Below are 13,017 nucleotides of genomic sequence, written 5' to 3'. Positions count from 1 at the left end.
TATCTTCTTTACCAGAACTTCCGTACTACAGAAATACTTTTTCCTTTAGGACAATTAACATAATAGATATTTAGATGTATATAAGAAATACCACCAGATATATTAAGTTAATTAAATTTCTTTCTTCCTAAAAACCTGTATTGATATAATACTGGTAGTTATTGTGCAATTTTTGTGACACTAGAAACTTCATGTACTTTAAATCCCAAATCAAGGACAAGTATGTTCTAATGGCATTGGGCATATTCCAATATGTTGTGATTTAATGAATTTAAAGTGTGAAAAAATGGTTCAGCGAACACAAGACATGATTTTCACACATGCACTGGCGACCTTAGAACCTGGACTTTAACCCCACTGAAAATCTGTAGGCTGTGCTGGGGGAGAATTACCATAACAAAATAAAACATGATCTTGGTGAAAAAATCATGCAACTCTACATGAAAATAAATTTTGTGGCACAGCATTAGCTTCACTAATTTTTTTTCCCAGTGATTGTGTACAGAATTCAAAGTTAAAGGTGGTCTTTTTTGGGGGCCAGGTAATGAATGTTGCATTTCACAAAAGGAAGCATTGAGCATGTATACAGAGAGCATAAGTGGTCCTAGTTCAGAAGCCTGTGGAACACCGTAAATAACTCTGGTACGTGCAGAGTAGCGTCATTCAACTCCAGCCCTCGAGGGCCACAGTCCTGCAGGTTTTAGCCATTTCCCTGCTCTAACACACTAATTTAAATAGATTCAATAACTTTGTACCAAATTCTGTACAATGACCCAGTAATTTGCAGTGAATAACATTTGTCTTTTATAAATTGGAAAACTAGCCTTCTTCCAAGTGACATCCTTCACTTAACCTGGTAAGCATTTATGCCTGATACTGAGGTGTGTATTTACTTTATGACAGAGCAAGATCAAGAGAGGAATATAGGAAAAAATGTGACAAACAAGGCATCTGAGCAGTGAAGACAAAAGTAAAGGTTATTAAACAATTTTGCATTTATATAACACATTCAATAACATTCATACAATATTTATTATAAATGCAGTAATATTCTCTTCAACTCACAGTTGAAATATTCTCAGCTACATCTAATGCAATTCATTACAAAAGCCTCAATAATTCATTAAAAACTCTTGTTAGAAATCTCTAGGTTAGGTTGGGAGGGAGGGGGAGGCACATGTACCTAATATTTTTGCCCAGCACAGGGATGCTGCTGTTAGCACTGTTACATGTGGTAACATAACCATGTGAGGAGAATAGAAGTTCATCTGCATGTCGCGAAACATTTTATTCATTTTATTCCCAAAAAACAAAAAAAACTTAAAAGGTGCTTTGGCTCCATAGATTATCTGGCTGTGTTCGTCTACATCGACTTCTAAATATGTCTTTGTGGTTTCCTTGTAGTCACTATGAGTAAATGTTAATATACTCCTGTCAATGTGATTGGTGTCCAAAAGCTTTACAAAATGTCCTTCTGGTCCCAAAACAAGATGAACCCAATGGACAGGGCAATAGCTCAAAATGAAAAGTATTAAAAGCTTATTTTGTCTTCATAAACTGACAGTAACAGCAAAATACCCCACCCAGTCAGAAGGCCGAGATTTTGCAGCAGAAACATCAGCCAAGGTCTCTTGCTAACAGTATGGATCATTGTAGGAAGCTAGAAGGACAAAAGGGAAAGTGGTTGTTAAACAAGTCATTCTATTTTAATGATACATGATCTGTTAAACATCTACGTGAACAGTAAAACTCACCATATCAGCCAGTCCCACGTACATAAAAAGTCCTGTAGCAACAGCAGTTATCCACTGTTTGGCTGCGAGGTCAGTGGCTACAGATAGAGCAATATACAGGCCAATGAATGAGGTCAAAGCACTGCAGAAGTTTAAAAGCAATGCCCTGCGTACCGACAGACCGCTGTAGAGCAATACGGCAAAATCTCCTACGGAGAAATAACAGCAACAACTTGATGTTAGTATATTGTCACTGAAAAAACATATCAAATCGGGCATTTTATGTGCAAAATTTACCGAGTTCATGTGGTAATTCGTGGCAGAGAACAGCCAGTGATGTGGCTAAACCAGACTTCCATGACACACCAAAAGCAGCACCTATTGCTAACCCGTCTGCAAAGTTGTGGATGGAGTCACCAATAGTAATCATATAAGGCAGCAGACGCTGGTCTGTAGATGCAGGAAGAGACAAGATGATAGTTTGTACTGGAGTAGAAACAGTAATTATTACAATTGGATGACAACATGCTTGTTTTTGTTGGATGTGACTTCACTTACTTCTTGTGCGCTCTTTTTTCTCAACCTCATTGTCAACCTGGAAAATATGTATGACATAAAATGTAAAATGCATCCAAAACATTCAGAAACAAGTTATAGTGTTGACATGAAGTTTATTTGAGTGTGAATACACAAATTGTAAATTTCTAGCAGAATTATAGTGAAGAAGCAATTCTCAGATGCACTTTTTCAATCTGATAATAGACAGAATTAAAAATAGAAGATCTATGCTCTAGTTAAGACTTTTAGAAATTTAGTGCATCCCATGATTATGCGATGTAAGCCCACACCCCACCATGGTTACACCAAACATCTGTAGTAAAACTGGTATCCTTTTCCATGTCTCCCCTGAATTTTGTAGCTATAAGACAGCTTGGGATGCAGTCAATTAGTTGGTGAAATGACCTTTTATAGCCTTTTCCAGAGCACTTTTCTTATATTTGTTGGAAAATGTAATGTTGAAGAGAGATGGTTGGAGATATTTGTTAGGACTTAGGAAAAGATAACCACTCTAATGAGAATCTGAGCACATTTATGCTAAGCTATTGATATGTAGTAAAGAAACTAGATATCCCACAAAAAGCACATTAAGTACTCTGGCTCTTGTCACATTGCTGCACTGAGCTTATAAAATAGAAATCATATTAATATTAGAAGATATAGGCTCAGGGGCTCTCCTGTCCTCATATTTATTGACATGAATCCCTCTTAGTATGGCTGGAAATAACTAAGCATCATTTTGAATGTTGCAGCTGTAAGGAATTTTGTGTGACAAAATTATTTAATATCTTGCCAAAGTTGTTTTTTTTTAAGCTAAAGGACATAAAAAATAAAGCAATGATGCTCCTTTCCTTCGCATTTTAGAGAATTTGACAAGCTCTTATGTTTGCCGCTCCAACACATAAGTACTGATTATTTTTAGAAATATAAAGTGACTTTTATGACCTCTGCACTTCCTTTTGTGGTTGGCTATGGCATTAATCTGGATCTGGTGTAATGTAGACGACCAGTGGTTACTTAAGTTCTGACTTTAATCCAACTGATAATATTCAATCTTTGTTTGGATTAATTATCTTTAAAGGTATATGCTAAACATAAGGGCTCCACTAATGCATACCATATACCACTGACTCTACTGATTTCCACACCTAATGAGGTAAATGTTTGTTTTTTTTTCCTGTGTACTGTTGTCTAATCTGTATTGATACATTATTAGTTAACTTTGTAGATAGTGTGTATCCCCGTTATTGTGGGCATTTGAGCCAGGTCATAATAAATGAGGGCCTATCTGGGACTCTGACTTGGGAACCCTCACAGCGCTCGATATATGTGCCATAATAAAGTGTAGGATTGAGTATTTATTATTTAACGTATATCACTGATTCAGTCTGAAGCTCACAGACTGAGAGAAGAAAATACTATAAAGATGCTGATAATTAAGAGCCATGGTTGTTGTGATATAACCAAACTTGCAAATCAAGTTGACTTGATCAAATCAAATATAATACGCTGTAATATACTGAGAAGCAGATTGTTATTTCTTTGCAGGTAAATGATATCTTTCTATCCTACAATTCAATTTACCTTTAAACTTTAATGTATTAATGTGTGATTCTTACCAGGTCTGCTTTTGAAGATGACTGTGATTTGTCTCTCTGTTTCTTTTCTTGATGATACATCTCTAAAACTCTTCCATGGTCACAGTGGTGAGGCTCAGATTCCTCCTAAAACAAAGGAGTAGCATGTGACATCAACTGAGATGTTTATATACATACATGCAGAAAGGAAATATCCTTATACTATCTTGGAATTTTAAAGCTTGTTAGTTTGGAAAATGAAACAGATAATAACCTAATGTTGCAAGATTTAGTTGTGGGAAGTTATATAATCTTAGAAGGTGCCAATGGTTAAAGGGTTAAAAACAACTTTCTAATTTAATAAGAAGGCAAAAATTAATGTAGACATTGTGTATGGAATTGTATAGGATGTGAAGCTTTGTCTGTTCTGATTTGGTGTTGAATCTCACCCCATGGTGGTGCTGATTTTTATTATGAGTGACCAGAGAGAAAGTCTTTTCCATCAGGTAAAATAAGTAGATCCCACCAATTCCTGCTAACATCTTGTATATGTAGTCTGGAGTTTCTTCATGATCATGACTTGACTGACTGCTGCCATCATCTGAGTGCACATGTAAACCCAAAACCTAGACGAAGGCCAACAGAAGAAAGAATTATCTGATATGTGTCCCTGTGACATTTACCATGAAACTGTAACCTTACAAAAATACAACTCAAGTGAACATAGCTAGAAAATGGGTTTTATTTTACAAAATCCCCCCCCAAAAAAGTGAAGAAATCACTCACCATGGGTAATAGGTGCAGCAGGGCATCTCCAGTCAGCGAACCTACTGCCATGCTGATGCAAAACTGGATACATAACTGGAAAATATTGGTACACGCAGTACACAGCAGCAACACAATGCCAAACATGGAGGCCAGAGTTATCAGCACGTTGGCGAGGGTTGCATAGAGGTATCCTAAATGAGGAAAAATGAAGGTAGAGCAGGGTGTGGGGTAGGGTACATGTTTAAATAAGTCGATTAGACTATGAAACACTCTAAATAAGATATTAATTTTGATCTGGACTGAAGCATAGTTTATAGAGCAAAGAATATATAAGTGAGTCTTTTAAAGCAAGTTTGTTATTTATAACTAATCAATCACAGACTTACTGTCTGTCTTGGAGAGCCCATCTGGTGCCACTGGTTCTGTGACATCTGCACAGGCTCCACTCAGGATCTGCTGGACAAATGCAGGGGTGAGACGAACCACTTCAGATCGACCCATACCAGAGGAGGCTGAGCTGTTTTCAGCCAGGCTGTAGATTTGAACCAGTTCTTCAGCTGAGAAACAGCGCTGGGAGAAGAGAGAAAAATAACACATTTTTTCTGTGATTTTTCACCTCATTCTTTCACTCAGAACAAATATTACTAAAGTAATACAAAGTATACATGGGCGTATTCTATACTTGCAAATTTCTATACTGGACTTAATTAAAAGGTTCCCCATTACACCAGTAAAGCGTATTTTCTTGAGTGTACTTGTACATGTTGTACTTGTACTTGTGTTGGTACATACATGCTCCCAGGTGTTATTACTCTCATGGTCTCCATGACGCTGATGGATCTTTCTCCCTCTCTGTCTGCTGTGATCATGATTAACATGTTCAGCATGCTCTTCCCTATGTTCATGTCCATGTCCATGTTCATGCTCATGCTCGTGGTCATGGTCGTTTTCTGGCCCAAGGTTCAGACTCTTCATTAAAGTCTCCAAATCTGCAGAACATAAAATATGCACATCTTAGCTGCAGCATTCAAATGACTTACCCTTTATAAGAGTTGTTAAATAGAAATCAAACAAATAAACCCCTAGAAACTTCATCCATGAACTCAACATTTATGTACAAAGGAGTGTAAGAGCCCTGCAGTTTCATTCTTTAGGTACTTTACAGGGTCTTCATTTAAAGTGATGAGACTTTCTGTCATGATTTACCCTTAATAGTGACATTTTCTGAGCCCAGTTGGTACATGATGTAGTCCAAGAAGAAGCTCTCTTCAGGCAGGGACAGACCAACAAAGCAGCGACCTTGAAGGGCGTGATACAGGACACGGCCCAAAACTGCACCCACTTCCTGCACGTGGTTACTCATTGAAGCATCAACCTCTGTCATGATGCCTTTGGGAGTTACACAGGTCTGGGTATCCTGGTGAAGAATGTAAGGGACAAATAAAAAAAGGGATGATATATGGTGAGCTGCTAACTTAATTTTTTTGTTTTATCTAAAAGAGGCTGGGTAGGTTGTGTAGACAGCAGGGACTTCTGTTAAAGGTTTAGTCTTCTTTAAACTACAGCTAATACATCCATCTCCAAGTATGTTGGAGAGAATGAAGGATACAAACAAGTACAGTTTGTAATAAAACAGACATTTTATGTAAATGGCAGAATTGTGGCAATACCTGAAATGACTAAATAAACATTTTCTTGGGTTTGATATACCAACAAACTTGAGTTCAGTGACTCTTACCTCACTGTGTGATGGCTCATAGTGGTCGTGCAGCTCTTGAAGCAGGGCCTCTAATCCATGAACATCTATGTGGTCGTGGTCATGGTGTGGCGCTTGCTTGTGGTCATGATGTGTGAATTTGTGTAAGAATTGTTCAGTCTCTTCTGCCCACTTTCCCTGGCTTACGGCAGTGCAGACCAGAGCAGGGGAAGAGAGATACAGGACACTGCCAGCAGCAAGAGCAGGGAACTGAGACACACTGACAGTCATGTTTTCTCCTAATTTCCCGATCTCTTCTTGTCCGTGGACGGAGTGATTGCCAATGAGCTGATGAACGGCACCTACCAGATCACACTTCGTGTCCAGACAGCAAAACATAGAATCAGAGAGAACAACGTGCTTATAGATGACAGATCGATGGTAAATTATAGAAACTAACAAGCTGTTTTATTAACAGGAAGAACATGAAAAACCAGATTCTACTGCACAGAAGTCCTGATGGACACATACTGAGGTCAGTCCATGTCTATAGTTTGTGCTTTTCAAAGTTACTTGCTTGTCACATTGACACAGAATAAATAATAATCAATTCTCTATACCTTTATGATTGTGTACTCTTTTATACTTTTTATTTTCATTCAAATAAATCCTTTTGGGTTCATTTTCCTGGCTGTCAGACACTTGTCTCAATATTTGCTTCAATCCCAAATACAATTAAAATAAGTGTTTTTTTTTTTATTTTAATTTTAAATATTTCTTAGGAAAACTAAACACCTTGTTCAATTGACTTTTTTTCTCTCAAGCAAATTAGATTTTATTTAGCTTTACTAAGATGGAACCACAGCCAGTGAATATCATTTATGTGAAATTTTTGATTTTCTGTATTTAGATTTTCTTTAACTTCCATTTTGGCGAGCTGATCATTTAAAGTGACAATAAAAGAAAGGAAACATCTCACAGGGGCAAGTGGCACAGGAGCATTTATAATGCATTATCAACTTTTATTTTTGATCTAGAAAAGTTCAACCTCTCAGAAATTGTTACTATTACAATGCCAACATATGCTCTCATTTAAATCACAAGCTTTTGTCATAACTTAGAAAAAATTATTTCAGTTATTTATCAACGATTTTAAGATATCCTAAGCATTAAATGATCAATACATGTATTTATATTTTAGTCCACTGGCAGAACTACATCAGATATTTGTCAGTCATGTACATTTATGCAGTTTACAGCTGTCATGAAAAAGCTCAAGGACTTTGCTCTCACTGATAAAGTGGTTTTGTCTGAGTTTCTTTAAAGTACTAATAGTGACAGTATTACTTAAAGAGGCTTGCATGGAAAGTACCACTACAGAGACCACACATTGTATACAGAAATTATGTCTATCCATTTCATCCTGTTTAAAGTTGTGGGGGTAGGAAGTGAGCAGGGGTCTGCCTCAACAGTCATAGGGCAGAGACAGGACTTCCTGTAATGGTAACCAGTCCATCGCCAGAGACAAACAACCATGCACGCTCACAGTTATTTAAGAACCACCAATTAACCTAAAATGAGTAGTCCCGGAGGAGGAAATACATGGGGAGAACGCAAGTCTTAAGTAACTGAGCTTTAAACCAGGAGCCTTCTTACTGTGGGGTAACAGTGCTAACTACCCCACAACCATGACACCCTATAGTTTGGGCAATAAATATACTAGTTCTACTTCTTGTACTGACTTGCCTACCCCTGCTTTAGCCAAACAGAGAATATGAAATGGGATTAACAACAGCACAGGGAAGAAAATCTTTAGTTCATTGTGTAATGTTAAGTAAATCAAGATATAATTACTAAAACAACGGTTTAAGAAAAAATTACTGTGAGTATACTAGGAATTTTATTTCTCATGCAAAGACTGATCACTTATGCTTTTAAAAATGATGTTCAGAATAGTTACTTCCTTAGTTTTACATAGCCACTGTCTTTAGAGTTTATTTTGTACTCTGGTGGTTAAAACTAACAAGACATAAACTGAACAAACAGGAAAATGTATTGATAACAACCTACTAATATTTAGCCTTTACTTTCAGGCACATTAATTGCATTAGCACAGTAGGAAAGTCAGATTAGAAATAAATGATCTGCAAGTATGTAAGGGACTTAAAATGGACTTAAAAACAATTTTAACACAACGAAATGTAGACTGTAGGATAACTTTTCTACTAAATCAACCTATTACACTGAAATTCAATTTAAATATGTCTGAAAAATGCAGCTTTTCAGCGCCGTCGTTTGGTGAAGCTGGTATTAACTCTTGAACCTCGACCTCTCCGCTCCACACCTGTAGTTCGGCACCTGGTTCATACCTGGCTGCGAAGTTGGCTAATAAAACTTACCTTTTCACACGGCACTTCACCACATTGCACACGTTTCTCCAGTGTATTAAAGAGGGAACGGAGGGACGCCCCGGTCAGATGCTGCTGGCCAGGAGAAACGACGCTAACCACCGCCTTGTAGGCTTCCTCCACGGCGGGAGAAGCCGATGCAAAACCGGGCAAACCCCGGTAGAAGGATAAAAAAAGAAGAAGCAGCACGGATGAGAGCATATTTAAAGTTTCTTTAAAAGTTTTCTCTACATACGAAGTAGTAACTTATAAAATAGAAAAGGCAGAACTAGGTGGACAGAGGCTGGTACGGTGCGAAGGTAATTCTACTGTCACATTGAGCTGCATAGACCTCAGCTCACATTTATTGTCAGTTGAAAAACCTCTTCAGTCTCGCTGGACCTGGAATCTGGATTGTGATTGGCTGAGAAGTGGCTCGTGCTTTAACACATCTGTCTTTAAATAACACCTGCAGCCTACAGGACAGTAAAGGTTTTTACAGCATACATTTCGGAGGCATATATATATATATATAAAGAACATTCTTTTGACAATATGAAAAAAAAGTTGTTTTTTCATATGTATGTTCCCCACAGAGAGAAGTTTAAATCTCTGTGTGTTTAAATCTACACAAAAACTAAAGTAAGCTCTCCAAGATTTGTAACAGCCTATCTGATAAGTAGCTTTTCTGATAATTTTGTGGTAAAGATAAAAAGCAGTCTAAGATATTAAATTTATGATTTGTTTGGACTGTGTATTGGTTGAAATTAACTAATAACACTAAATTCACTATTTTGACATCACTCGCCGTGTATTGTGTCATAAAATAGACGATGTAGGTTAACTTTTCTACTCCATTATAGATGGAGGGATTAATCTAAATCTAAAATGTATATTTCCAATCACTGGTGCATTTTCTTGTATACCAACCACTTCCAGAAAGTTCACAAACAGGGCCTCATTACCATTTTAATGTGTAGGGGAAATAACTTACAGGGAAGTGTACTTGAAACTCCCAGAGTGACAGTGAAATATAGAAACCGAAGTCCAAAACCTTAGTGAAAGAAAGGAAATTCATTTATACGACTGGTTTCTGCTACAGCTGAGGAATGTCTCCTTCTGGCTCTGTTAATGTTTTTGTTCTTTCTATACATACTGTACAAAACACTTAACAGTGAGAAGCCTGACAGTGTGTCCAAGGCTGAGAGTGAACTACAACATTGACTCACAGATCCTTACTAACAGATAAAACAAGCACAACAATTCAAACATCATAAAACGCATGTGGAAAAAATGATTTAATTTCCACATATTATAACTAATCACCAATCCAATTCATCTACAGGAAAAAGAAATTAAATGTCATATTTTGATAATTTACTGTAAAAAAAATCTGTTATTATATGATGTCAGGATGACTGCTGAGTTTGCCTTGCTGATGTTTTTCCTTTTCAACATCTTCTATTCTTCCTGTCCTCACAGGTGTGCTCATTGCACTTAGAAAGCAGAGGTGGTTTTCTGTCTATGCCTCCAGGTCAGTTGTGGGAGGAATTCCTGAGATCTGACTTGCATAAAAAATAATTTATTTCAAAGATATGTGCTAAACTCCTCTTCTCTGATTGCAGTAGAAAAGTCAAAGTTAAATCAGCTTGAGAAAGCGAGCTGGGACTTTCTCTGGACGATGACTGATAGAAGACTCTTACCACAATCTATACCACCTCCATTTGTGCTCGCCTTACTCTGATACCATTTAATAAGATAAGATAAAATAAGTTGCTTGAAACTGAGGCTGAGCCTGTGACTTGTTCCTAATTAAATATTAAAAATAAACAAACAAAAACACTAAAACAGAAGTATGGGTTGAATATTAGGACATTTTTCTTTTGTGTTGTTTTGTTCACTGTAGTAAATAGTATCAGTCCAGCACACAGGATCTCATAAACATGCTGTCACGCTGTCTCTGACCTGAAATCAGGGATGGTTTAACCACATTTTATCTGATAAAGGAGGAACAAGTAACCGACAGAAAAACAACACACAACAAAATGGTGTACTTAAGGAAAAAATACAATGATAAAGGGTATTTTTCTTCTACTAACATATCAGTGTTACTCATAACACACTTGTTTCTACAGGAATTCAGATTAAAGCCCTTAGGAATTATATGTATGTCACTATGAAAACCACAAGATGGCACAACTACTCTGTGTAAAACTGATATACAATAGTATGCGTTTGAATTTGAAAAAGCATTTTGAGTTGTAAAACATCCAAGATAAATAAAACAATACAAAATTTAAGTAAGTATAAGTATTTCTACATACATGTTTCACAATTTATGTCACAATCAGAACTATAATTAAATTTTTGTCCCTGCTGATATACAATGAATAACATTTGCTTCTACTACTATTAATATTACATTTAATAATAATAATAATAATAATATATATATATATATATATATATATATATATTTATATACATATATATGGCAGCCTTGAGTTGCAAAATACAACAACAGCATTGCAATAAAAATTCAGAAAAAGCAAAAATGTGTCTTCTGTTTCTAAACTATATCTTTATGTTCAGTGTCAGGGTGCTCTAGAGCAGTGGTTTTCAAACTATTTTCTTTGAGGCCCCTTTTATTCAACTACCTAAAGGCCATGGAGCCCCTTGTGCTGAAACCATGCTTGGTTTTATGCTTTCATTAGCTAGCTTCTTGCCACAAAGGATGCATTCTGGCTCAGTCCTTTCCAATCCTTTGATAAAACCAAAATTATAAAAAACTTAAGTGGATACACCTCATCTTGTCTCAATGTGAACATAGACTTAATTTTAATCACACTGACTCTGAACAGTCAAAGCTTTGTGGACCACCTGTACCCTTTTGGGGACCCCTTTGGAACCCTAGGTTGGGAACCACTAAGCTAGAGCTAATCCCAGGTCTTATCAGGAGAGTTCGGGTGAACCCTGGAGAGGTCACAAGTTCCCATCCCAAGCCAACACAGAGACAAACAGGACAAACGATCATCTACACTTACGCTCAAGCTTATAGTCATCTTAAAATAATCAGTTAACCTAACATGTATGCTTTTGGACTGTGGGAGGAGAACCTAGAGCAGGGATGCCCAAAGTAGGGCCAGTGGGCCAAATTTGGCCCGCCAGCTCATTACATCTGGCCCACCACCTAGATGTCAAAACTATTTGAGTATGTCAGACTTGAAAGATTGACTCACATCTCAACAACATACTCACCTTGTCAGTCACCTCTCTAGTGTTAGCAATTTGATTTGGTGTACATGCAGTGTTTTTCTTTCTGTTGAGGACATTTTTCACTATATTTGGTTACAATTTACTGTCTGCAATTTTTGTTTGTTGTCCTTCTAACTATGCCTTTATTGTTATTTTGCCATATTGATGTTTGCAGTGTGTTATTTGCAGTGAGGACAAGAATGCATTTGCATGCATTAACAATAATTAAAAGAACCCCAATTTACATTTATTTGTGTTTCACCCCTAAAATCGCTGTGTTTGGCCCGCGGCTCACTGGTACATTTTCACTTTGGCCCATGGATGCAAAAAGTTTGGGCACCCCTGACCTAGAGAAAAACAAAGTACAGGGGGAAGATGAAGAAAGGATCCAGTCAAGGCTTTAAACCAGGAAAAAGTTTTCAGGAGAAAGCACTAACTACAATATTGTAAAATTATACATTTTCTGTTTTGTCATGTTTTCTGAAATGTTGTGTACTGCTATGATCCTGTGCTTCCTGTAAATTTTGGGGTGTTTTTTAAAAAAAATTATTTTAATGTTCTTGTTTTGCACTTCAAGGCCTGCATTCATTTATCTGTTGAGCATGGAAAGCATTTAAACCAGCTACAGTCATGTTGTTTGCTGCTGTTTCAGTCTGGACTAAAAACAAGAGGAGAAAGAAAACAGTGAGATGTTAGGTGAATCCCCCCACCACACACACACACACACACACACACACACACACACACACACATATTTGTCCTTGGCTTTTATTACTTAATGATCATTTCGCTTGCGTGCAGTGAAATTCACAGATTCTTACTTGCTGTGCCGTTGCTTCAAGTCTGATTTGAGAACCAAAACCACATTGCTCACTGTTGACCTCACAAATTATTGAAGGGGAGGATATTGACTTGATTGGCTGCACCTCACTTCACACACATGAACAGACAGCAACACACAAACTAGCTTGCTTATGGCATGGGACCCAGGACATCTGTCCTTGTGTATATTTATGCACAAATCTTTGAGACAAAACAAATTG

The 13,017-nt window shown here is 37.1% G+C and overlaps 1 protein-coding gene across 1 annotated transcript; it reads right to left on the bottom strand.

Annotated features, from left to right (window-relative positions):
- Positions 1-376: 376 nt before the first annotated feature.
- slc39a4 (solute carrier family 39 member 4) lies at positions 377-9,071 on the bottom strand. Its single transcript, XM_042011280.1, has 12 exons — positions 8,732-9,071; positions 6,375-6,707; positions 5,843-6,053; positions 5,429-5,625; positions 5,023-5,206; positions 4,655-4,827; positions 4,318-4,494; positions 3,911-4,015; positions 2,292-2,328; positions 2,031-2,183; positions 1,755-1,942; positions 377-1,660 (listed from the first exon to the last, which is right to left on the bottom strand). The coding sequence occupies exons 1-12, from the start codon at positions 8,939-8,941 to the stop codon at positions 1,532-1,534; spliced, it is 2,097 nt and encodes a 698-aa protein (XP_041867214.1). The 5' UTR covers positions 8,942-9,071; the 3' UTR covers positions 377-1,531.
- Between the last annotated feature and the right edge of the window lie 3,946 nt (positions 9,072-13,017).

The sequence above is a fragment of the Melanotaenia boesemani genome, chromosome 17 (assembly GCF_017639745.1).
Source record: "Melanotaenia boesemani isolate fMelBoe1 chromosome 17, fMelBoe1.pri, whole genome shotgun sequence".
NCBI lineage: Eukaryota > Metazoa > Chordata > Actinopteri > Atheriniformes > Melanotaeniidae > Melanotaenia > Melanotaenia boesemani.
The sequence above is the reverse complement of the archived record's forward strand: the minus strand, read 5'-3'. Positions and strand labels throughout refer to the sequence as shown.

What these genes read in the sequence shown, in the direction of transcription:
- slc39a4 (XM_042011280.1), bottom strand. Translation starts at nt 8,941, where the DNA reads ATGCTCTCATCCGTGCTGCTTCTTCTTTTTTTATCCTTCTACCGGGGT. An exon ending in ATGAGCCATCACACAGTGAG is followed by an intron (nt 6,054 to 6,374) that starts GTAAGAGTCACT and finishes ATTCTTCACCAG; the next exon opens with GATACCCAGACCTGTGTAAC. An exon ending in GAAAAAAGAGCGCACAAGAA is followed by an intron (nt 2,184 to 2,291) that starts GTAAGTGAAGTC and finishes CTGCATCTACAG; the next exon opens with ACCAGCGTCTGCTGCCTTAT.